Source organism: Fringilla coelebs (assembly GCF_963513975.1).
Source record: "Fringilla coelebs genome assembly, chromosome: 35".
NCBI lineage: Eukaryota > Metazoa > Chordata > Aves > Passeriformes > Fringillidae > Fringilla > Fringilla coelebs.
In genome coordinates, this window is record NC_140061.1 from 763,979 (window position 1) to 789,667 (window position 25,689).

Here is a 25,689-nt window from a genome sequence, read left to right on the forward strand (position 1 = left end):
AGCAAATTTGGAGGTTCAGGTCCTGAGTTTGGGGAAAAACCCCAAAAATTTGGGGGTTTAGGTTCAGGTTTTGGGGTGAAAACCCCAAATTTGTGGACCCCGGTTTGGGTTTTGGGGGTCTTGGTTTGGGTTTTGGGGTGAAAACCCCAAAATTGGGGGGGTTTTGCTTTGGGTTTTGGGGTTAAAAGCCCAGATTTGGAGCGTCCAAAATGGGGGGGACCCCAAAAATGGGGGGTGGGACCCCAAAAATGGAAATAGGAACCCCAAAAATGGGGGGTGGGACCCCAAAAATGGAAATAGGAACCCCAAAAATGGGGGGTGGGACCCCAAAAATGGCCCCAAAAATCAGCGTGGGACCCCAAAATTGAGTCCTGGGACCCCAAAAATGGAGGTGAAAACCCAAAAATAAATCCTGGGACCCCCCAAATTTGGGATGTGACCCCAAAATTGAGCGCTGGGAGCCCCAAAAATGGGAATGGGACCCCAAAATTCAGCGCTGGGAGCCCCAAAAATGGGAATGGGACCCCAAAATTCAGCCCTGGGATCCCCAAATTCCCTCCCCAAAACTCTGGGACCCCCCGAAATTCCCCGAAATAAAAACTCTGAGACCCCTCCCCGTCCTTTTCCTGCTTTATTTGGGATGGGGGGGAACCCCAAAATTCGGGAGGGGGAGGGGAATGGGGACCCCAAAATATTGGGAAACCCCAAAAGGGGGGAGGAGGATGGGGAACCCCAAAATTTGGGGAAAAACGCAAAATGGAGGCAGGAAAACCCCAAAATTGAAGGGAAAATCCCCAAAATTGATGGAAAAACCCCCCAAAATTTGGGGGGAACCCCAAAACTGGAGGGAAAAACCCAAAACTTGAAGAGGGAAACCCCAAAATTGAGGGAAAAACCCTCAAAATTGAAGGGAAAAAAAATCAAAATTGGAGGGAAAAAACCCCCAAAATTGGAGGGAAAAATCCTCAAAAAAATTTGGGGAAGATCCCAAAACTGGAGGAAAAACCCCAAAATTTGAGGGAAAAATCCCTCAAAATTTGGGGAAAAACCCAAAACTGAGAAGGAGAAACCCAAAATTGGAGGGAAAATCCCCCAAATCGGAGGGAAAATCCCCCAAAATTTTGGGGGAAAACCCCCAAAAATTGGGAAAAATCCGAATTTCACTTCTTGGCCACCTTGGCCTGTTTGTGCTTCGGGGGCGCCCAGCGCAGGCAGATGGAGTCCACTGCAATTAACAGAGTTAATTAGCGCTAATTAGCGCCCTCATCGACCCAAGGGGGCGGTAATTAGGAGGGTAATTAATAGGGGGTGTTAATTAGGGGGGGGTAATTAGTGGGGGGTTGTTAATAGGGGTGGTTAAGTGGGGTTGGTAATGGGGGGAGTCAGTAATGTTAATTAGGGGGGAATTAATGAGGGGCATTAATTAGGGGGGAGTCTAATAATTACAATATGTTAATTAATGAGCATTGTCTTTACCAGAAGCTCATTAAACTGGCAGTCATTAATGGGAATCAGTTAATTAATGGATGCTCATTAATGGGGCAGCCTTAGGGGGGGGTTTCTGGACTGAACCATTTAAGGGGGAGGGGGGTGTTAATGAAGGCATGCTTATTAATTACTGCTTATTAATTAAGGTACATTAATTAACAAGCTGATTCCTTAAAAGAAACTCATTAAAGGGCTTATTGAGGTGGTGCTCATTAACAGGAATTAATTAATTCATGAAGTTCATTAATGGGGGGAGCCTTAGGGGGGGTTTCTGGACTGAACCATTCATGGGGTGGGAGGTGTCCATTAAGACTTATTAAGGCTTATTTATTAATTAACATCTATTAATTAATGAGCATGTTCCTTAAGTGAAGCTCATTAAAGTGGTGATCACCAACAGGAATTAATTTTAATTAATTAATTATTTTAAATTAATTAATTTTATTCATGGCGGAGTCTTAGAGAGGCTTCTGGACTGAACCATTCATGGGGCGGGGCGTGTCCATTAAGACTTATTAAGGCTTATTTATTAATTAACATCTATTGATTAATGAGCATGTTCCTTAAGTGAAGCTCATTAAATTGGTGATCACAAACAGGAATTAATTAATTTTAATTAATTAATTTTAATTAATTATTTAAAATTAATTAATTTTATTCATGGTGGAGTCTTAGAGGGGTTTCTGGACTGAACCATTCATGGGGCGGGGGGTGTCCATTAAGGCTTATTAAGGCTCATTTATTAATTAATGTATATTAATTAAAGTGGTGATCACCAACAGGAATTAATTAATTTTAATTAATTAACTTCATTAATGGGGGAGCCTCAGTGGGATTTCTGGACCAAACCATTCCCAGCAGCGCCGGGGGGGGGGGGAGGGGTTTCCCCTACCAATCTCTCATTTCATCATTAATTACGGCCCCAATCCCCTCCGTGGGGTTAATTAGGGAGCTAATTACCACCACCCAATTAGCGAGGCGCTAATTACTGACCTGTGATGGGCGGCTTCTTGTACTGGGCGCTCTTGAGGTGCTCCTCCACCAGCTTGGGCGTGACGCAGATGACGTGCTGCCCCTTCCAGTACTTGACCATGTTCAGGGACTGCAGCGTGCTGATGATGTCGGTCTGAGTGATGCTGGTCATCTGGCTGGGGGGGGAGTGACCGCTGAGTGACCGCTGAGTGACCACTGACCACTGGGAGTGACCACTGAGTGACCAGAGTGACCACTGAGTGACCATCGGACTCATGGTCCTGCTCATCTCGATGGGGACTGGGCAGTGGTCACTGGGGCTGATGGTGTCGGTCTGAGTGATGCTGGTCATCTGGCTGGAGAGCAGAGTGACCGCTGAGTGACCACTGAGTGACCACTGAGTGACCACTGACCACTGGGAGTGACCACTGAGTGACCAGAGTGACCACTGAGTGACCACTGAGTGACCAGAGTGACCACTGACCACTGAGTGACCACTGAGTGACCACTGAGTGACCACGGGACTCATGTCAATGGGGACTGAGCAATGGTCACTGGGGCTGATGATGTCGGTCTGAGTGATGCTGGTCATCTGGCTGGAGAGGGAGTGACCGCTGAGTGACCATTGAGTGACCACTGAGTGACCACTGAGTGACCACTGACCACTGGGAGTGACCGCTGAGTGACCACTGAGTGACCAGAGTGAGCACTGAGTGAGCACTGAGTGACCACTGAGTGACCCCTGAGTGACCAGAGTGACCACTGAGTGACCAGAGTGACCACTGAGTGACCAGAGTGACCACTGGGAGTGACCACTGAGTGACCGCTGAGTGACCAATGAGTGACCGCTGAGTGACTGAGTGACCCCTGAGTGACCATTGAGTGACCAGAGTGACCACTGAGTGACCACTGGGAGTGACCCCTGAGTGACCACTGACCATTACTGCTCTTCACTGCCTCACACTGGATTAAGGGGGTTTAATGGGTCCATACTGGTTTGTACTGGTCTGTACTGGTCCATACTGGTCTGTACTGGTTTATACTGGTTTCTATGGATCCCAATGGATTTCTATGGGGATTTTTGGGCCTATACTGGTTTGTACTGGTCTGTACTGGTTTATACTGGTCCTACCTGAGATCCTTGATGGAGAGGGTCCCCCTGAAGTCCCTGAGGATCTCCAGGACCACGGGGACTCACTGGTTTGTACTGGTCTGTACTGGTCTGTACTGGTTTCTATGTATCCCAATGGATTTCTATGGGGATTTTTGGGCCTGTACTGGTTTGTACTGGTCTGTACTGGTCTGTACTGGTCCTACCTGAGATCTTTGATGGAGAGGGTCCCCCTGAAGTCCCTGAGGATCTCCAGCACCAGAGGGACTCACTAGTTTATACTGGTTTATACTGGTTTCTATGGATCTCTGTGGATTGCTATGGGGATTTTTGGGCCTATACTGGTTTATACTGGTCTGTACTGGTCTGTACTGGTTTGTACTGGTCCTACCTGAGGTCCTTGATGGAGAGGGTCCCCCTGAAGTCCCTGAGGATCTCCAGCAGCACCCAGGACCAGTAGCTGCGGTAGCTGAGCTTGCCCAGGTCCGAGAGCGGCTTCTCGGGGGAGCCCACGGTGCTCTCCAGCTTGGACAGCTCATAACCTGGGAAATCACCCAAAATCACCCAAATTCCACCCAAAATTCCACCCAAAACCCATCCTGAGATTCCAGAGATTGCATAGATCCCAAAAATCCCCAAAATTCCCTCCAAAATCCCCAAAATTCCCGCCAAAATCCCCAAAACTCCCCCAGAAAATCCTGAATTTTCACCCGGTGCTCTCCAGCTTGGACAGCTCATAACTTGGGAAATCTGACCCAAAATCACCCAAAATCCATCAAATTCCACCCAAAATCACCCAAAATCCATCCTGAGATTCCAGAGATTCCAAGGGATCCCCAAAATTCCCTCCAAAATCCCCAAAACTCCCCCAGAAAATCCTGAATTTTCACTCGGTGCTCTCCAGTTTGGAGAGCTCATAACCTGGGAAATCACCCAAAATCACCCAAAATCACCCAAAATTCCACCCCAAATCCATCCTGAGATTCCAGAGATTCCAGAGATCCCAAAAATCCCCAAAATTCCCTCCAAAATCCCCAAAATTCCCTCTGAAAATCCTGAATTTCCACCCAGTGCCCTCCAGCTTGGAGAGCTCATGACCTGGGAAATCCCCCAAAATCACCCAAAATAACCCAAAATCCATCAAATTCCACCCAAAATCCACCCCAAATCCATCCTGAGATTCCAGAGATTCCAGAGATTCCAGGGGATCCAGGAAATCCCCAAAATCCCCAAAATTCCCTCCTAAATCCCCAAAATTCCCTCTGAAAATCCTGAATTTCCACCCGGTGCTCTCCAGTTTGGACAGCTCATAACCTGGGAAATCACCCAAAATCACCCAAAATCACCCAAATTCCACCCAAAATTCCACCCCAAAATCCATCCTGAGATTCCAGGGATTCCAGGGGATCCCCAAAATTCCCCCCAAAATCCCCAAAATTCCCTCTGAAAATCCTGAATTTTCACCCGGTGCTCTCCAGCTTGGAGAGCTCATAACCTGGAAAATCACCCAAAATCCATCAAATTCCACCCAAAAATCCCTCAAATTCCACCCAAATTTCCTCAAATTCCACCCAAAATCCATCAAATTCCACCAAAATCCATCAAATTTTACCCAAATCCACCAAATTCCACCCAAAATCCACCGAATTCCACCCAAAATCCATCAAATTCCACCCAAATCCATCAAATTCCACCCAAAATTCCAGGGAATCCATGGATTTCAGAGGATCCCAAAATTTCCTCCAAAATTCCCCCCACAAATCCCAAAAATTCCCTCAAAATCCTCCCCAAATCCTGAAAATCCAAAAATTTCTCTAAAAAAATCCCAAAAACTCCCAAAAACTCCCCAAAAATTCCCAAAATTCCATCAAAATCCCCCCCAAATCCTGAAGATCCCAAAATTTCCCCCAAAAATTCCCAAAATTCCCTCAGGAAACCCCAAAACTCCCTTGGAATTCCCCAAAATTCCCAAATTTTTTTGAACCCCCCCCAAAATTCCCAAATTTTTCTCAGAACCACCCCCCAAAAACTTCCCAAAATTCCCATTTTTGACGATTTTCCTTCATTTTTCCCCCAATTTTTGGCACCCCTGAAATTCCCAAATTTTTCCTGCACCTCCCAGAATTCCCAAATATTTTTGAACCCTCCCAAAATTCCCAAATTTTTTTCAAACCCCCCAAAATTCCCAAATTTTTCTCGGAACTACCCCCAAAAACTCCCAAAATTTCCCCATTTTGGACGATTTTCCTTCATTTTTCCCCCTTTCCCCCCAATTTTTGGCACTCCTGAAATTCCCAATTTTTTCCTGTGCCTCCCAGAATTCCCAAATTTCCTCGGGACCCCCCAAAATTCCCAAATTTTTTGGAACCCCCCCCAAAATTCCCAAATTTTTCTCAGAACCACCCCCCAAAAACTTCCCAAAATTCCCATTTTTGACGATTTTCCTTCATTTTTCCCCCTTTTCCCCCAAATTTTGGCACCCCTGAAATTCCCAATTTTTTCCTGCACCTCCCAAAATTCCCAAATTTCCTCAGGACTCCCCCAAAATTCCCAAATTTTTTTCAAACCCCCCAAAATTCCCAAATTTTTTTCAAACCCCCCAAAATTCCCAAATTTTTTATGGAACCACCCCCCAAAAACTCCCCAAAATTCCCATTTTTGACGATTTTCCTTCATTTTTCCCCCTTTCCCCCCCAATTTTTGGCACCCCTGAAATTCCCAATTTTTTCCTGCACCTCCCAGAATTCCCAAATTTCCTCGGGACCCCCCCAGAATTCCCAAATTTTGGGGTTTTTTTTGGGAACCGACTGAAGGCGATGAGGAATTTTCCGTATCCGCGGCGCTGGTACGGGGGCAGGGTCAGGATGCAGGCGACATTGTTCCCGTCTGGGGACTCCTTTTCCTGTTAAAAACCGGAATTTTGGGAAAATTCCAGAACATTCCGGAATTCTGGGCTCTTTGGAGGGGTCGGAAAGGTGAAAAATGTTGAAATTTTGGGGATTTTGGGGGGATTTTTTGGGATTTTTGGGATTTTTTGGACATTCAGGGAATGCAGGCCACGTTGTTCCCGTCTGGGGACTCCTTTTCCTGCAAAAAAACGGAATTTTGGGAAAATCCTGGAAAATTCTGGAATTTTGGGCTCTTTGGTGGGGTTGGAAAAGTGAAAAATGTTCAAATTTTGGGGATTTTTGGGGTTTTTTTGGGATTTTTGGGGATTTTTGGGGATTTTTTTGGACATTCAGGGAATTCAGGCCATGTTGTTCCCGTCTGGGGATTCCTTTTCCTGAAAAAAAACAGAATTTTGGGAAAATCCCGGAACATTCCGGAATTTTGGGCTCTTTGGAGGGGTCAGAAAAGTGAAAAATGTTGAAATTTTGGGGATTTTTGGGGGGATTTTGGGGATTTTTTGGGACATTCAGGGAATTCAGGCCTCGTTGTTCCCGTCTAGGGATTCCTTTTCCTGTGAAAAACCAGAATTTTGGGAAAATCCTGGAAAATTCCGGAATTTTGGGCTCTTTGGAGGGGCCGGAAAGGTGAAAAATGTTCAAATTTTGGGGATTTTTTGGGTTTTTTGGGGATTTTTGGGGGGTTTTTGGGGATTTTTTGGGACATTCAGGGAATGCAGGCGACGTTGTTCCCGTCTGGGGACTCCTTTTCCTGTTAAAAACGGGAATTTTGGGAAAATTCCAGAACATTCCGGAATTCTGGGCTCTTTGGAGGGGTCGGAAAGGTGAAAAATGTTGAAATTTTGGGGATTTTTGGGGATTTTTTGGGGTTTTTTGGGGATTTTTTGGGACATTTAGAGAACAAAACCCACGTTGTTCCCGTCTGGGGATTCCTTTTCCTGTGAAAAATGGGAATTTTGGGAAAATCCCGGAAAATTCCGGAATTTTGGGCTCTTTGGAGGGGTCGGGAAAGTGAAAAATGTTCAAATTTTGGGGATTTTTTGGGTTTTTTGGGGATTTTTTGGGATTTTTTGGGACATTCAGAGAACAAAACCACATTGTTCCTGTCTGGGGATTCCTTTTCCTGTGAAAAAACGGAATTTTGGGAAAAATCCTGGAAAATTCCAGAATTTTGGGCTCTTTGGAGGGGTCGGAAAGGTGAAAAATGTTGAAATTTTGGGGATTTTTGGGGATTTTTTGGGATTTTTTGGGATTTTTTGGGATTTTTTGGGACATTAAGGCCACGTTGTTCCCGTCTGGGGACTCCTTTTCCTGTGAAAAACCAGAATTTTGGGAAAATCCCAGAACATTCCGGAATTTTGGGCTCTTTGGAGGGGTCAGAAAAGTGAAAAATGTTGAAATTTTGGGGATTTTTGGGGATTTTTTGGGGTTTTTTGGGGATTTTTTGGGACATTTAGAGAACAAAACCACGTTGTTCCCATCTGGGGACTCCTTTTCCTGTGAAAAACCAAAATTTTGGGAAAAATCCCAGAAAATTCCGGAATTTTGGGCTCTTGGGAGGGGTTGGAAAAGTGAAAAATGTTGAAATTTTGGGGATTTTTGGGGATTTTTTGGGATTTTTGGGGACATTCAGGGAATTCAGGTGAAGTTGTTCCCGTCTGGGGACTCCTTTTCCTGCGAAAAACCGGAATTTTGGGAAAATTTCCAAATTTTGGGGAGTTTTGGGGTCTTTGGGGGTGGGTCGGAGAAGTGGAAAATGTTCAAATTTGGGGGATTTTTGAGACATTCAGGGAATGCAGGTGTATCCCAGGTGTGTCCCAGGTGTATCCCAGGTGTGTCCCAGGTGTGCCCAGGTGCCCCCAGGTGTGTCCCAGGTGTATCCCAGGTGTGCCCAGGTGTGCCCAGGTGTATCCCAGCCCCCCCCAGGTGTATCCCAGGTGTGCCCAGGTGTATCCCAGCCCCCCCAGGTGTATCCCAGGTGTGCCCAGGTAAGTACCCAAATGTGACAAGTGAGTGCCCAGGTGTGCCCAGCCCCTCCCAGCTGCCCCAGGTATGCCCCAGGTGTGCCCAGCTGTGCCCAGGTGCATCCCAGGTACCCCCAGGTGTATCCCAACCCCTCCCAGGTGTATCCCAGGTGTATCCCAGTTGTGCCCAGGTACCCCCAGGTGCCCCAGGTGTATCCCAGGTGTGCCCAGGTGTATCCCAGCCGCTCCCAGGTGTGCCCAGGTGTGCCCAGGTGTATCCCAGGTGTGCCCAGGTGTGCCCTAAGCCCCTCTCAGGTGTTCCCAGGTGTATCCCAGCTGTGCCCAGGTGTATCCCAGCCCCCCCAGGTGTGCCCAGGTGTGCCCACCTTGGAGAAGTAGCCGACGATGTGGGCGCCCTGGCGATCGACCTCGGTGAGCAGGTAGAAGACGAAGGGCTCCACGTCGAAGTACAAGGTCTTGTGGTCCAGGAACAGCTTGGCCAGCAGGCACAGGTTCTGGCAATAGATCTGAGCAGCCTCACCTGAGCACACCTGAGCACACCTGGGCACACCCACAGTGCCCAAAGCCCAAAAAATCCCAAAAAAATCCAACAAAAATTCACCAAAATATGAAAAAATCCCATAAAAATGCCCCCAAAACGGCCAAAAACGCCCCAGGATTTGGGGATCCTCTGGGTTTGGGGTGCCAGGTGACACCTGAGCACACCTGGGCACACCTGGGTGCCCAAAGCCCAAAAAATCCCCCCAAAAAATCCAACAAAAATTCACCAAAATACGAAAAAATCCCACAAAAATGCCCCGAAAATGGCCAAATCCACCCCAAAATTGTCCAGGATTTGGGGATCCTCTAAGTTTGGGGTGCCCAGGTGACACCTGGGCACACCTGGGCACACCTGGGCACACCTGGGTGCTCAAAGCCCAAAAAATCCCCCCAAAAATTCAACAAAAATTCACCAAAAACCGAAAAAATCCCATAAAAATGCCCCAAAAATGGCCAAAACCACCCCAAAATTGTCCAGGATTTGGGGATCCCCTGGGTTTGGGGTGCCCAGGTGACACCTGGGCACACCTGGGCACACCTGGGCACACCTGGGTGCCCAAAGCCCAAAAAATCCCCAAAAAATCCAACAAAAATTCACCAAAATACGAAAAAATCCCACAAAAATGCATCCAAAACGGCCAAAAACGCCTCAGGATTTGGGGATTCCCTGGGTTTGGGGTGCCAGGTGACACCTGGGCACACCTGGGTGCCCAAAGCCCAAAAAACCCCCCAAAATCACCAAAAAATCACAAAAAATTAACCTAAATCGCATAAAAATGCCCCAAAAATGGCCAAAACTACCCCAAAATTGCCCAGGATTTGGGGATCCCCTGGGTTTGGGGTGCCCAGGTGACACCTGGGCACACCTGGGCACACCTGGGCACACCTGGGCACGCTCACCTTGTGGTCCTTGCCGTCCACCTCGTAGACCGAGATGTTCCCCTTGCGGTAAATCTCCCGGCCCGGCGGCTGCCGCCACTGACACTGCCCCTGCACAGGTGAGACAGGTGAGACAGGTGAGACAGGTGAGAGACAGGTGAGACAGGTGAGACAGGTGAGAGACAGGTGAGAGAGGTGAGAGACAGGTGAGGGACAGGTGAGGGACAGGTGAGACAGGTGAGACAGGTGAGAGACAGGTGAGACAGGTGAGAGACAGGTGAGAGACAGGTGAGACAGGTGAGACAGGTGAGACAGGTGAGAGAGGTGAGAGACAGGTGAGACAGGTGAGGGACAGGTGAGAGAGGTGAGAGACAGGTGAGACAGGTGAGGGACAGGTGAGACAGGTGAGACAGGTGAGACAGGTGAGAGACAGGTGAGACAGGTGAGACAGGTGAGACAGGTGAGGGACAGGTGAGAGACAGGTGAGACAGGTGAGACAGGTGAGACAGGTGAGAGACAGGTGAGACAGGTGAGAGAGGTGAGAGAGACAGGTGAGAGAGGTGAGAGACAGGTGAGGGACAGGTGAGAGACAGGTGAGCCAAAAAAACCCCAAAAACTGACCCAAAAATGGAAAAAATAACCCCAAAACAGACACAAAACTGTTACTGGGCACTGGGACAGATGAGACAGGTGTGCCCAGGTGTGCCCAGGTGTATCCCAGGTGTGCCCAAGTGCGCCCAGGTGTATCCCAGGTGTGCCCAGGTGTGCCCAGGTGTGCCAGGTGTATCCCAGCTGTGTCCCAGGTGTGCCCAGGTGTATCACAGGTGTGCCCAGGTGTGCCCAGGTGTATCCCAGGTGTGCCCAGGTGTGCCCAGGTGTATCCCAGCTGTGCCCAGGTGTATCTTGGTTGTGCCCAGGTGTATCCCAGGTGTGCCCAGGTGTATCTCAGGTGTGCCCAGGTGTATCCCAGCTGTGCCCAGGTGTGTTTTTACCCCCCCAGGTGTATCCCAGGTGTATCCCAGGTGTGCCAGGTGTATCTCAGGTGTGCCCAGGTGTATCTCAGGTGTGCCCAGGTGTGCCCAGGTACGCCCAGGTGTGCCCAGGTGTATCCCAGGTGTATCTCAGGTGTATCTCAAGTGCTCCCAGGTGCCCCCAGGTGTATCCCAGGTGTACCCAGGTGTATCCCAGGTGTGTTTTTACCCCCCCAGGTGTATCCCAGGTGTGCCCAGGTGTATCTCAGGTGTGCCCAGGTGCCCCCAGGTGTATCTCAGGTGTATCCCAGGTGTGTTTTTACCCCCCCAGGTGTGCCCAGGTGCGCCCAGGTGTGCCCAGGTGTATCCCAGGTGCCCTCAGGTGTATCCCAGGTGTGCCCAGCTGTGCCCAGGTGTATCCCAGGTGTGCCCAGGTGTGTGCCCAGGTGCGTACCAGGTGTAGCCGGTAGCTCCTCTCGTACTTCATGTACTTGAGGCAGAACTCGCAGATCCAGAGCCCCGCTACCCCTGCCCCAGGTGTGCCCAGGTGTATCCCAGGTGTGCCCAGGTGTATCCCAGGTGTGCCCAGGTGTATCCCAGGTGTATCCCAGGTGTGCCCAGGTGTATCCCAGGTGTGCCCAGGTGCGTACCAGGTGCAGCCGGTAGCTCCTCTCGTACTTCATGTACTTGAGGCAGAACTCGCAGATCCAGAGCCCCGATACCCCCGCCCCAGGTGTGCCCAGGTGTATCCCAGGTGTATCCCAGGTGTATCCCAGGTGTATCCCAGCTGTGCCCAGGTGTATCCCAGGTGTATCCCAGGTGTGCCCAGGTGTATCCCAGGTGTGCCCAGGTGCCCCCAGGTGTATCCCAGGTGTGCCCAGGTGTGCCCAGGTGTAGCCCAGGTGTATCTCAAGTGCTCCCAGGTGCCCCCAGGTGTTCCCAGGTGTATCCCAGGTGTATCCCAGGTGCCCCCAGGTCTATCCCAGCTGTGCCCAGGTGTGTTTTTACCCCCCCAGGTGCCCCCAGGTGTATCCCAGGTGTGTCCCAGGTGTGCCCAGGTGTATCCCAGGTGTGCCCAGGTGTGTTTTTACCCCCCCAGGTGTGCCCAGGTGCGTACCAGGTGCAGCCGGTAGCTCCTCTCGTACTTCATGTACTTGAGGCAGAACTCGCAGATCCAGAGCTTCGGCTGCTTCCCGTAATCCTCGGGGAAGGGCGAGAAGTACCAGGCGTCGATCTCGTAGTGCCCGATGTGGATCTTGTCCACGTACTTCACCTTGGTGATCTGCAGGGGACAGGGGGCACACCTGGGCACACCTGGGCACACCTGGAGTGCTCGAATCCCAAAAAAACCCCACAAAAATCCCGCTAAAAATGGCCCAAAAATGGCCAAAAAGTGTCCAAGAACAGCCCAGGTGTCGATCTTGTAGTGCCAGGTGGGCATCTTGTCCAGGAATTCACCTTGGTGATCTGCAGGGCAAAGGTGGCACACCTGGGCACACCTGGGCACACCTGGGGTGCCCGAATCCCAAAAAAATCCCACAAAAATCCCGCTAAAAATGGCCCAAAATGTCCTAAAAACAGGCAAAAAACGGCCAAGAACAGCCCAGGTGAGGATGTCCAGGTGTGGATCTTGTCCAGGAATTCACCTTGGTGATCTGCAGGGCACAGGTGGCACACCTGGGCACACCTGGGGTGCCCAAATCCCAAAAAAACCCCACAAAAATCCCGCTAAAAATGGACCATAAATGGCCAAAAAATGGCCCAAAAACGGCCAAGAACAGCCCAGGTGAGGATGTCCAGGTGCTCCAGGTGTGGATCTTGTCCAGGAATTCACCTTGGGGATCTGCAGGGGACAGGTGGCACACCTGGGCACACCTGAGCACACCTGGGGTGCCCGAATCCCAAAAAAACCCCACAAAAATCCCGCTAAAAATGGACCAAAAATGGCCAAGAACAGCCCAGGTGAGGATGTCCAGGCGCTCCAGGTGTGCATCTTGTCCAGGAATTCACCTTGGTGATCTGGGATGGACAGGTGGCACACCTGGGCACACCTGGGCACACCTGGGGTGCCCGAATCCCAAAAAAACCCCACAAAAATCCCACTAAAAATGGGCCAAAAATGGCCAAAAATGGCCAAAAAACGGCCAAGAACAGCCCAGGTGAGGATGTCCAGGTGTGGATCTTGTCCAGGAATTCACCTTGGTGATCTGCAGGGCACAGGTGGCACACCTGGGCACACCTGGGCACACCTGGAGTGCCCAAATCCCAAAAAAACCCCACAAAAATCCCGCTAAAAATGGACCAAAAATGGCCAAAAAATGGCCCAAAAATGGCCAAGAACAGCCCAGGTGAGGATGTCCAGGTGCTCCAGGTGTGGATCTTGTCCAGGAATTCACCTTGGTGATCTGCAGGGGACAGGGGGCACACCTGGGCACACCTGGGCACACCTGGGCACACCTGGAGTGCCCGAATCCCAAAAAAACCCCACAAAAATCCCGCTAAAAATGGCCCCATAAATCCCACAAAAATCTCCAAAAATCCTCCACAAAATCTCAAAAAATCCTCCAAAATTTCTCCAAAATTTCTCCAAAAATCTTCAAAAATCTCCAAAAATTCCCATAAGTCCTCCAAAAAAATCTCCAAAAATCTTCAAAAAATCTCCAAAAGTTCCCCCAAAATCTCCAAAAATCCTCCACCAAATCTCCAAAAAGTCCTCCAAAAAATCTCCAAAATTCCTCCAAAAATCCCCCCAAAATCCTCCAAAAATCCCCCAAAAATCCTCCAAAAAATCTCCAAAAATCCCCCCAAAATCCCCCAAAATATCTCAAAAAAAAAATCTCCAAAAATCTTCAAAAAATCTCCAAAAATTCCCCCAAAATCTCAAAAAATCCTCCAAAAAAATCTCCAAAATTTCTCCAAAAATCTCCAAAAAATCTCCAAAAATCCTCCAAAAATCTTCAAAAAGTATCCAAAAATTCCCCCAAAATCTCCAAAAATCCTCCAAAAAAATCTCCAAAAATCCTCCCAAAAATCTCCAAAATTCCTCCAAAAATCCCCCCAAAATCCTCCAAAAATCCCCCCAAAATCCTCCAAAAATCCCCCAAAAATCCTCCAAAAAATCTCCAAAAATCCTCCAAAAATCCCGCCAAAATCCTCCAAAAATCCCCCAAAATATCTCCAAAAAAATCTCCAAAAATCTTGAAAAAATCTCCAAAAATTCCCCCAAAATCTCCAAAAATCCTCCAAAAATCTCAAAAAATCCTCCAAAAATCTCAAAAAATCCTCAAAAAAATCTCTAAAAATCCTCCAAAAATCTTCAAGTCTCCAAAAATTCCCCCAAAATCTCCAAAAATCCTCCCAAAAAATCTCCAAACTTCCTCCAAAAAATCTCCAAAATTCCTCCAAAAATCCCCCAAAATATCTCCAAAAATTCCCCAAAAATCTCCAAAAATCCCCCCAAAAATCTCCAATAATTCCCCAAAAAATCTCCAAAAATCTTCCAGAAAATCTCCAAAATTCCTCCAAAAAAACTCCAAAAATCTTCAAAAAATCTCCAAAAATTCCCCCAAAATCTCCAAAAATCCTTCAAAAAATCTCAAAAAATCCTCAAAAAAATCCCCCAAAACCCTCCAAAAATCCCCCAAAAATCTTCAAAAAATCTCCAAAAAATCTCCAAAAACCCTCCAAAAATCCTCCAAAAATCTTCAAAAAAATCTCCAAAAATCCTCAAAAAATCTCAAAAAAATCTCCAAAATTCCTCCAAAAAATCCCTAAAAAATCCCAAACAATCCCCAAAAAAATCCCACAAAAATTCCCCAAAAATCCCCCCTCAAAATCCCCCAAATTCCCATTAAAACTCCCCAGTCCCCCCAGTTTGGGCCCCCCCGGCTCACGGCCTCGTGCTCCTTCTCCAGCGCCGCCGTGGTCGGGTCCATCTCAGCATAGGTCTGCAAAACCAGTACGGACCAGTTTGGACCAGTACGGACCAGTACAGATCACCACCAACCAGTGTAAACCAGTATGGACCAGTACGGAACAGTATGGACCAGTTTGGACCAGTACGGACCAGTATGGACCAGTTTGGACCAGTACGGATCATCATCAACCATTATAAACCAGTATGGACCAGTACAGATCACCATCAACCATTATAAACCAGTATGGACCGGTATGGACCAGTACGGACCAGTACGGATCACCATCAACCATTATAAACCAGTACGGACCAGTACGGATCACCATCAACCATTATAAACCAGTACGGACCAGTACAGATCACCATCAACCATTATAAACCAGTATGGACCAGTACGGACCAGTATGGATCACCATCAACCATTATAAACCAGTATGGACCAGTACGGACCACTATGGATCACCATCAACCATTATAAACCAGTATGGACCAGTACGGACCACTATGGATCACCATCAACCATTATAAACCAGTATGGACCGGTATGGACCAGTACGGACCAGTACGGATCACCATCAACCATTATAAACCAGTATGGACCGGTATGGACCAGTACGGACCAGTACGGATCACCACCAACCAGTATAAACTAGTATGGACCAGTACGGACCAGTATGGATCACCATCAACCATTATAAACCAGTACGGACCAGTACGGACCAGTATGGACCAGTACGGACCAGTATGGACCAGTACAGATCACCATCAACCATTAAAAAACCATTATAAACCAGTATGGATCACCATCAACCAGTCTATCCCAGTCCCTCCCAGTCCATCCCAGTTCACTTTAACTCCCTCCCAGTCCCCTTTAACTCGCTCCCAGTCCCTCCCAGTATATCCCAGTGCCCTCCCAGTCCCTCCCAGTACATCCCAGTCCCTCCCTGTTCCCCCCAGTCCCCTTTAACTCACTCCCAGTCCCCTTTACCTCCCTCCCAGTCCCTCCCAGTCCCCTTTACCTCCCTCCCAGTCCCTCCCAGTGGGTCCCAGTTCCCTCCCAGTCCCTCCCAGTATATCCCAGTCCATCCCAGACCTTCTGCACGTGGTTGATCTCGTCGTGTTTGCGTTTCTGGTTCCGGGTGATTTTCCTCTCGGGCTCCGCCAGCTCCCCCAGGAACGGCTCCGAGCTCTTCTGGGCCGCCTCCTTCAGGCTCTTGGACAGCGCCAGCCGGTTCCGGTCCACCCACTCGTCCAGCCGCCGGTTAACTGGGAGCACTGGGACTTACTGGGAGCACTGGGACACCCCAACCCATCCCCGGCCATCCCCAGCCATCCCACTGTGCTCAAATCCCCCCGGTCTGGGAGTTACTGGGAGCACTGGGAGTTACTGGGAGCCCTCCCCAGCCGGTTCCGGTCCACCCACTCGTCCAGCCGACGGTTAACTGGGAGCACTGGTCTGAACTGGGAGCACTGGGACACCCCAACCCATCCCCAGCCATCCCCAGCCTGCCCAGTGCCTTCAAATCCCCCCGGTCTGGGAGTTACTGGGAGCACTGGGAGTTACTGGGAGTTACTGGGAGCACTGGGAGCCCTCCCCAGCCGGTTCCGGTCCACCCACTCGTCCAGGCGGCGGTTAACTGGGAGCACTGGTCTGAACTGGGAGCACTGGGACACCCCAACCCATCCCCGGCCATCCCCAGCCACCCCACTGTGCTCAAATCCCCCCAATCTGGGAGTTACTGGGAGCACTGGGAGTTACTGGGAACACTGGGAGCCCTCCCCAGCTGGTTCCGGTCCACCCACTCGTCCAGGCGCCGGTTAACTGGGAGCACTGGGACTTACTGGGAGCACTGGGAGCATCCCAACCCATCCCCAGCCTGCCCAGTGCCTTCAAATCCCTCCAATCTGGGAGTTACTGGGAGCACTGGGAGCACTGGGAGCCCTCCCCAGCCGGTTCCGGTCCACCCACTCGTCCAGGCGACGGTTAACTGGGAGCACTGGGACTTACTGGGAGCACTGGGACACCCCCAGCCATCCCCAGCCTGCCCAGTGCCTTTAAATCCCCCCAATCTGGGAGTTACTGGGAGTTACTGGGAGCACTGGGAACCCCCCCAGTCCATCCCCAGCCGGTTCCGGTCCACCCACTCGTCCAGCCGACGGTTAACTGGGAGCACTGGGACTTACTGGGAGCACTGGGAGCACTGGGAGCACTGGGAGCATCCCCGGCCATCCGCAGTGCACCCCAGCTATCCCACTGTGCCCAAATCGCCCTGGACTGGGAGTTACTGGGAGTTACTGGGAGCCCTCCCCAGCCGGTTCCGGTCCACCCACTCGTCCAGCCGACGGTTAACTGGGAGCACTGGTCTCAACTGGGAGCACTGGGAGCATCCCCAGTGCACCCCAGCCATCCCCAGCCTGCCCACTGTGCCCAAATCCCCCCAGACTGGGAGTTACTGGGAGCACTGGGAGTTACTGGGAGTTACTGGGAGCATCCCCAGCCTGCCCAGTGCCTTCAAATCCCCCCAATCTGGGAGTTACTGGGACTAACTGGGAGCACTGGGAGTTACTGGGAGCACTGGGAGCATCCCCAGTCCATCCCCAGCCAGTTCCGGTCCACCCACTCGTCCAGGCGCCGGTTAACTGGGAGCACTGGGACTTACTGGGAGCACTGGGAACCCCCCCAGTCCATCCCCAGCCGGTTCCGGTGCACCCACTCGTCCAGGCGCCGGTTAACTGGGAGCACTGGGACTTACTGGGAGCACTGGGAACCCCCCCAGTCCATCCCCAGCCGGTTCCGGTGCACCCACTCGTCCAGCCGCCGGTTAACTGGGAGCACTGGTCTGAACTGGGAGCACTGGGACACCCCAACCCATCCCCAGCCATCCCAGTGCCTTCAAATCCCCACAGTCTGGGAGTTACTGGGAGCACTGGGAGTTACTGGGAGCCCTCCCCAGCCGGTTCCGGTCCACCCACTCGTCCAGGCAGCGGTTAACTGGGAGCACTGGTCTGAACTGGGAGCACTGGGACACCCCCAGTGCACCCCAGCCTGCCCAGTGCCTTCAAATCCCCCCGGACTGGGAGTTACTGGGAGCACTGGGAGCCCTCCCAGTCCATCCCAATCCCCTCCCAGTTTGTCCCAGTCCCCTCCAGTCCATCCCAGTGCGTTCCCAGTTTGTTATTGCTCCCAGTCCATCCCAGTCCCTCCCAGTCCATCCCAGTTCCCTCCCAGTTCCCTCCCAGTCCATCCCAGTTCCTCCCAGTTCCCTCCCAGTCCATCCCAGTTCCCTCCCAGTTCATCTCAATCCCTCCCACTTCCCTCCCAGTTCCTCCCAGTCCATCCAAGTCCCCCCCAGTGGCTCCCAGTTGATCCCAGTGGCTCCCAGTTGATCCCAGTCCATCCCAGTCCCTCCCAGTTCCCTCCCAGTCCGTCCCAGTCCCCCCCCAGTCCCTCCCAGTTCCCTCCCAGTTCCATCCCAGTCCCTCCCAGTGGCTCCCAGTCCATCCCAGTGGCTCCCAGTTCCTCCCAGTCCATCCCAGTCCCTCCCAGTCCCCCCCAGTCCCTCCCAGTCCCCCCCAGTTCCCTCCCAGTTTGCCCAGTTTGCCCAGTTCACTCACAGCCCACGTAGTGCACGTAGAACTCCTCGCGCGCCTCCTGCTCGTTCAGGCGGGACTGGATCACCTCGGCCGAGTCTGGAACAAACTGGGATTGACTGGGACGGACTGGGAGGGACTGGGATTGACTGGGACGGACTGGGAGGGACTGGGAGGGACTGGGAGGGACTGGGAATGGGGCTGGATCACCTCGGCTGAGTCTGGAACAAACTGGGATTGACTGGGAGGGACTGGGAAAGGACTGGGAATGGACTGGGACGGACTGGGAGGGACTGGGGGGGACTGGGAGGGACTGGGGGGGACTGGGAGGGACTGGGGGGGACTGGGAGGCACTGGGGGGGACGGGGAGGGACTGGGAATGGGGCTGGAACAAACTGGGATCGACTGGGAGGGACTGGGAGGGACTGGGACGGACTGGCAGGGACTGGGACGGACTGGGAGGGACTGGGAATGGGGCTGGATCACCTCGGCCGAGTCTGGAACAAACTGGGATTGACTGGGATGGACTGGGACGGACTGGGATGGACTGGGAGGGACTGGGAGGGACTGGGAATGGGGCTGGAACGGACTGGCATCGACTGGGAGGGACTGGGAGGGACTGGGAATGGGGCTGGATCACCTCGGCCGAGTCTGCAACAAACTGGGATTGACTGGGACGGACTGGGACGGACTGGGATGGACTGGGAGGGACTGGGAGGGACTGGGAATGGGGCTGGAACGGACTGGCATCGACTGGGAGGGACTGGGAGGGACTGGGAATGGGGCTGGATCACCTCGGCCGAGTCTGCAACAAACTGGGATTGACTGGGACGGACTGGGAGGGACTGGGAGGGACTGGGGGGGACTGGGAGGGACTGGGATGGACTGGGAATGGGGCTGGAACAAACTGGGATCAACTGGGAGGGACTGGGAGGAACTGGGAATGGACTGGGAGGGACTGGGGGGGACTGGGAATGGGGCTGGAACAAACTCCCAGTTTACCCACTATAACCCTCCCAGTTTGCCCAGTATGACCATCCCAGTTTACCCAGTATAACCCTCCCAGTGTAACCAGTACAGCCCTACCAGTATAACCAGTATAGCCCTCCCAGTATAACCAGTATAACCATTCCCAGTATAACCAGTATAACTATTCCCAGTATAACCAGTATAACCCTCCCAGTATAACCAGTATCCCCAGTATCCCCAGTATCCCCTCACTCACGCCAGCTGCCGTCGGCCCTCCGGCACAGGTACGTCTCCCAGTATAACCAGTATAACCCTCCCAGTATCCCCAGTATAACCAGTATAACCCTCCCAGTATCCCCAGTATAACCAGTATAACCCTCCCAGTATCCCCAGTATAACCAGTATAACCCTCCCAGTATCCCCAGTATAACCAGTATAACCCTCCCAGTATTCCCAGTATAACCAGTATCCCCTCACTCACGCCAGCTGCCGTCCGCCCTCCGGCACAGGTACGTCTCCCAGTATAACCAGTATAACCATTCCCAGTATAACCAGTATAACCCTCCCAGTATAACCAGTATAACCCTCCCAGTATTCCCAGTATAACCAGTATAACCCCTCACTCACGCCAGCTGCCGTCGGCCCGCCGGCACAGGTACCGCTCCCAGTATAACCAGTATAACCCTCCCAGTATAACCAGTATAACCATTCCCAGTATAACCAGTATAGCCATTCCCAGTATAACCAGTATAACCATTCCCAGTATAACCAGTATAACCCTCCCAGTATAACCAGTATAACCCTCCCAGTATTCCCAGTATAACCAGTATAACCCCTCACTCACGCCAGCTGCCGTCGGCCCTCCGGCACAGGTACGTCTCCCAGTATAACCCTCCCAGTATTCCCAGTATAACCAGTATAACCATTCCCAGTATCCCCAGTATTCCCAGTATCCCCCCACTCACGCCAGCTGCCGTCGGCCCTCCGGCACAGGTACGTCTCCCCGATCTCCACCGCCACCTCCGCGTCCCTGGCGGTGCCCGCGGCCCCCGGCGCCCCGCGGCCGCTCCCGGAGCCCCCCCCGGTCCCGGAGCCGCCCCCGGGGCCCTCGGGGCCCGCCCGGGGCCCGCCCGGGGCCCCCCCGGAGCCGCCCGGGGCCTCCGGGACCGCCCCGGCCGCGGCCGCCGCCATCTTGGAACCCGCCGGAAGTGACGCAAAACAGGCGCGACGCGTTGCTAGGAGACGGGGAGGGGCGGGGATTGGTTGCTAGGAGACGGGGAGGAGCAGCAGGGATTGGTTGCTAGGAGACGGGGAGGGGCGGGGATTGGTTGCTAGGGGCGGGGATTGGTCGCTAGGAGACGAGGAGGAGCAGCAGGGACGCGTTGCTAGGGGCGGGGACGGGCGGGGATTGGTTGCTAGGGGCGGGGATTGGTCGCTAGGAGACGAGGAGGAGCAGCAGGGATTGGTTGCTAGGGGCGGGGATTGGTCGCTAGGAGACAGGGAAGGGCGGGGATTGGTCGCTAGGGGAAAAGGAGGAGCCGGAATTGGTTGCTGGGGACGGGGATTGGTCGCTAGGAGACAGAAAGAGCGGGGATTGGTTGCCAGGGGACGGGGAGGGGCGGGGATTGGTCGCTAGGGGCGGGGATTGGTTGCTAGGAGACGAGGAGGAGCAGCAGGGATTGGTTGCTAGGGGACGGGGAGGGGCGGGGATTGGTCGCTAGGAGACGGGGAGTGGCGGGGATTGGTTGCTAGGAGACGGGGAGGGGCGGGGATTGGTTGCTAGGGGACGGGGAGGAGCAGCAGGGATTGGTTGCTAGGGGCGGGGATTGGTTGCTAGGGGAAAAGGAGGAGCCGGGATTGGTTGCTAGGGAACATGGAGGAGCAGGGATTGGTTGCTAGGGGCGGGGAGGGGCGGGGATTGGTTGTTGGGGATGGAAAGGGGCGGGGATTGGTTGCTAGGAGACAAGGAGGGGCGGGGATTGTCGCTTGTGGGCGTGGCTTATTCGTGAGGGGCGTTCAAAAATTGGGGATTTTTGGGCCTCAAACTCCGGAATTTTACTCAAAATTCCCCATTTTTCCTCCCAAAATTCCCCATTTTTGGTTCAAAATTCCCTTTTTTATCCCCCAATTCCCAAATTTCGCCCCAAATTCCCGAATTTTGGGTTCAGAAATTCCCTTTTTTCACCCCAAATTTTCCCTTTTTTTTTCCTCCCAAACTCCCAAATTTTCACTCCAAACTCCCAATTTTACCTTAAATTTCCCAGTTTTTTCCGTCCCAAATTCCCAATTTTTTGGGGCGCCAAATTCCTTTTTACCCCAAATTCACCATTTTTCACCCTAAATCCCCAAATTTGACCTCAAATTCCCAATTTTGGGGGGTAAAATTCCCCTTTTTTTCACCCAAAATCTCCAATTTTAATCCGAAATTCCCAAGATTTGGGATAAAATTCCCCATTTAAAAAAAAAATCCCGTTTTTGCCCAAATTCCCAATTTTGGATGGAAAATTCCCCTTTTTGCCCCCAAAATTCCCACTTTTTGGGGGGGTAAAATTCCCTTTTATCACCCAAAGGTCAAATTTTAACCCAAAATTCCCAATTTTCCACACAAAATTCCCAAGATTTGGGATAAAAATTCCCCATTTTTATAAAAATTACTCTTTTTTTCCTGAAATACCCAATTTTGGATGGAAAATTCCCCTTTTTGCCCCCAAAATTGCCAAAATTTCCCCAAAATTCCCAATTTTGGGGGGATAAAATTCCCTTTTATCATCAAAAATCTCAAATTTTAACCCAAAATTCCGATTTTCCACCCCAAAATTTCCAAGATTTGGGATAAAATTCCCCATTTTTATAAAAATTCTGGTTTTTATGCCCAAATTTCCAATTTTTGATTGAATATTCCCCTTTTTGCCCCCAAAATTCCCTCAGAATTCCCAATTTTTTGGGATAAAATTCCCTTTTATCACCCAAAACCCCCAATTTCAACCCCAAATTCCCAATTTTATCCCAAAATTCCCAAGATTTGGGATAAAATTCCCCATTTTTATAAAAATTCCTCTTTTTTCCCCCAAATTCCCCATTTTTAATTGAAAATTTTCCTTTTTGCCCCCAAAACTCCCAAAATCTCCCAAAAATTCCCAATTTTCGACACAAAATTCCCTTTTATCCTTCAAAATCTCAAATTTTACCCCAAAATCCCCAATTTTCAACCCCAAAATTCCCAAGATTTGGGATTAAATTCCCCATTTATATAAAAATTCCGTGTTTTTTCCCCCAAATTCCCAATTTTGGATGGAAAATTCCCAAATTTCCCCAAAATTCCCAATTTTGGGGGTTTAAAATTCCCTTTTATCACCCAAAATTCCCAATTTTCCATCCCAAAATTCCCAAGATTTGGGATAAAATTCCCCATTTTTATAAAAATTCCTCTTTTTTCCCCCAGAATTCCCCAATTTTTGATTGAAAATTCCCCTTTTTGCCCCCAAAAACTCCCCAAAATTCCCAATTTTTGACACAAAATTCCCTTTATCCCCCAAAATCTCCAATTTTAACCCAAAAAATTCCCCCTTTTTAAAAAAATTCCTCTTTTTTCCCCCAAATTCCCAATTTTGGATTGAAAATTCCCATTTTTTTCCCCAAAATTCTCAAAATCACCCCAAAATCCTCAATTTTGGGGGGTTAAAATTCCCTTTTATCACCCAAAATTCCCAATTTTCCATCCCAAAATTCCCAAGATTTGGGATTAAATTCCCCATTTTTAGAAAAATTCCTCTTTTTCCTCCAAAATTCCCAATTTTGGATTGAAAATTTTCCTTTTTGCCCGCAAAATTCCCAATTTTTGCCCCCAAAATTCGCTTTTTCCCGCCCAAAATTCCCAACTTCCGACCCCTCCCCCTTCCCGCGTGACGTCACCGTGACGTCACCGCGGACCTTCGGACTTTGCCCCGCCCCCCGGAAGCGATGGAGGCGCTGCGGTAGCGGAGGGGGGGGGAGGGGAGCGGAATTTTGGGGGGAAATTTGGGAATTTTGGGGGCAAAAAAGGGAAATTTCCATCCAAAACTGGGAATTTAGGGGGAAAAAGAGGAATTTTTCTAAAAATGGGGAATTTTAGCCCAAATCTTGGGGACTTTGGGGTGGAAAATTGGGGATTTTGAGTGAAAAAAAGGGAATTTTACCCCCCAAAATTGGGAATTTTGGGGAAAAATTGGGAATTTTCAATCCAAAATTGGAAATTTTGGCAAAAAGGGGAATTTTTTGAAAAATGGGGAATTTTAGCCCAAATCTTGGGGATTTTGGGGTGGAAAATTGGGAATTTTGGGGTGGAAAATTGGGAATTTTGGGTGAAAAAAGGGATTTTTAACCCCCCAAAATTGGGAATTTTGGGGAAAATTTGGGAGAAATTTGGGGGAAATTTTAGGAGAAATTGAAAGAATTTGGGGAAAATTTGAGGGAATTTTGGGGAAATCTGGGTGGATTTGAAGGAATTTTGTGACGTTTTGGGGGAAATTCTGGAATTTTTGGGAAATTTGAGGGAATTTTGGGAAATTTGAGGGAATTTTGGGGGGATTTGATCGGGACTCGTGGGAATTTTGGGGGAATTTGAATTTTATGGAATTTTGGGGGAAATTTAGGAAATTTTTACGGAATTTTGTGGAATTTTGGGGGGAAATCGAGGGAATTTTGGGAAAACTGAAGGAAATTTTGAGGGAATTTTGGAGGATTTTGATGGAATTTGGAATTTCGCGGGCAGGGGGGATTCGAGGGAATTTCGACGAAATTTTGGGGAAAATTTCGGGGGTTTTGAGGAGAATTTGAGGGAATTTGAGGGAAATTGACGGAATTTGGGTGGATTTGGGAGAATTTTGGGTGAATTTTGGGGGATTTTGGGTGATTTCAAAGTAATTTTGGGAATTTTGGTGGAATTTTTGTTGGATTTGATGAAATTTGAAAGAATTTTGGGGAATTTGGGGAAATTTTGGGTGGATTTGAAGGAATTTCGATGAATTTGGGGCGAATTTTGGGGAATTTGGGGCAGATTTGGGGGAATTTGGGCTGAATTGGGTGAATTTGATGGAATTTCGATGAATTTGGGGTAAATTTGGGGGAATTTGGGGTGAATTTTGGGGAATTTCAATGAATTTGGGGAATTTCAATGAATTTGGGGTGAATTTCGGGCGGATTTGGGGAAATTTGGGCAGAATTTTGGGTGAATTTGATGGAATTTCGATGAATTTTGGGTGAATTTCGATGAATTTGGGGTGAATTTGGGGTAAATTTTTGAGAATTTGGGGGGAATTTTAGGGAATTTGGGCGGAATTTTGGGTGAATTTTGGGTGAATTTCGATGAATTTGGGGGGAATTTAAGGTGAATTTTGGGGAATTTTGGGGAATTTTGGGGAATTTGGGGCAGATTTGGGGGAATTTGGGCTGGAATTTTGGGTGAATTTTGGGGAATTTCGATGAATTTTGGGGAATTTTGGCAGAATTTTGGGGTGAATTTCGATGAATTTTGGGTGAATTTTGGGGAATTTCGATGAATTTGGGGCGGATTTGGGGGAATTTGATGGAATTTCGATGAATTTGGGGGAATTTGGGGTGAATTTTGGGGAATTTTGGGCAGAATTTTGGGTGAATTTTGGGGAATTTCGATGAATTTTTGGGTGAATTTTGGAGAATTTTGGGTGAATTTTGGGGAATTTGGGTGGAATTTTGGGTGAATTTTGGGGGAATTTTGATGAATTTGGGGTGAATTTGGGGCAGAATTTTGGGTGAATTTTGAGGAATTTTGATGAATTTTGGGGAATTTCGGGGAATTTTGGGGAATTTGGGGCAGATTTGGGGAAATTTGGGCAGAATTTTGGGTGAATTTTGGGGAATTTCGATGAATTTTGGGGAATTTTGGCAGAATTTTGGGGTGAATTTCGATGAATTTCGATGAATTTCGGGGAATTTCGGGGAATTTTTGGGAATTTCGGTCAAATTCGATCAATTTTCGCCATTTCCGTTTTTTTTCCCTTTTTTTCTCTTTTTTCCCCTTTTTTCCCCCCCGCCCCTCCCCCAGCTCGGTCTCGCGCCGCCTCTGGGGCCCCTCCCCCACCCCCGGCCCCTCCCCCACCCCCGCGCGCCCCTTCTGGGTCAGCCCCGCGGGGGGGGAGGGGCGGCCCCGGGGGGTCGTGGCCGCCAGCCTGGGGGAGCTGCGGCGGCAGGTGCGGCCAATTAGCGCTAATTAACGCTAATTAACACCCCGCCCCACTCCTCTGTACCGATCGAACCCCGATTAACTCGATTGATGCTAATTAACTGCGATTAAACCCTAATTAACCCCGATTAAACCGCAATTAATCCTGATTAAACCTTAAAA

At 50.1% G+C, this 25,689-nt stretch overlaps 1 protein-coding gene across 1 annotated transcript; it reads right to left on the reverse strand.

The window, feature by feature from the left end:
• Window positions 1-621: 621 nt before the first annotated feature.
• On the reverse strand, window positions 622-20,519 carry KAT8 (lysine acetyltransferase 8; the record flags this gene model as incomplete). The annotated part of the gene is made up of 11 exons (XM_084224279.1): window positions 622-1,225; window positions 2,482-2,636; window positions 3,963-4,113; window positions 6,380-6,473; window positions 8,828-8,968; window positions 9,903-9,992; window positions 11,970-12,134; window positions 14,746-14,799; window positions 15,862-16,034; window positions 18,384-18,458; window positions 20,294-20,519. The coding sequence occupies 11 exons, from the start codon at window positions 20,517-20,519 to the stop codon at window positions 1,161-1,163; spliced, it is 1,389 nt and encodes a 462-aa protein (XP_084080405.1). The 3' UTR covers window positions 622-1,160.
• Window positions 20,520-25,689: the final 5,170 nt, after the last annotated feature.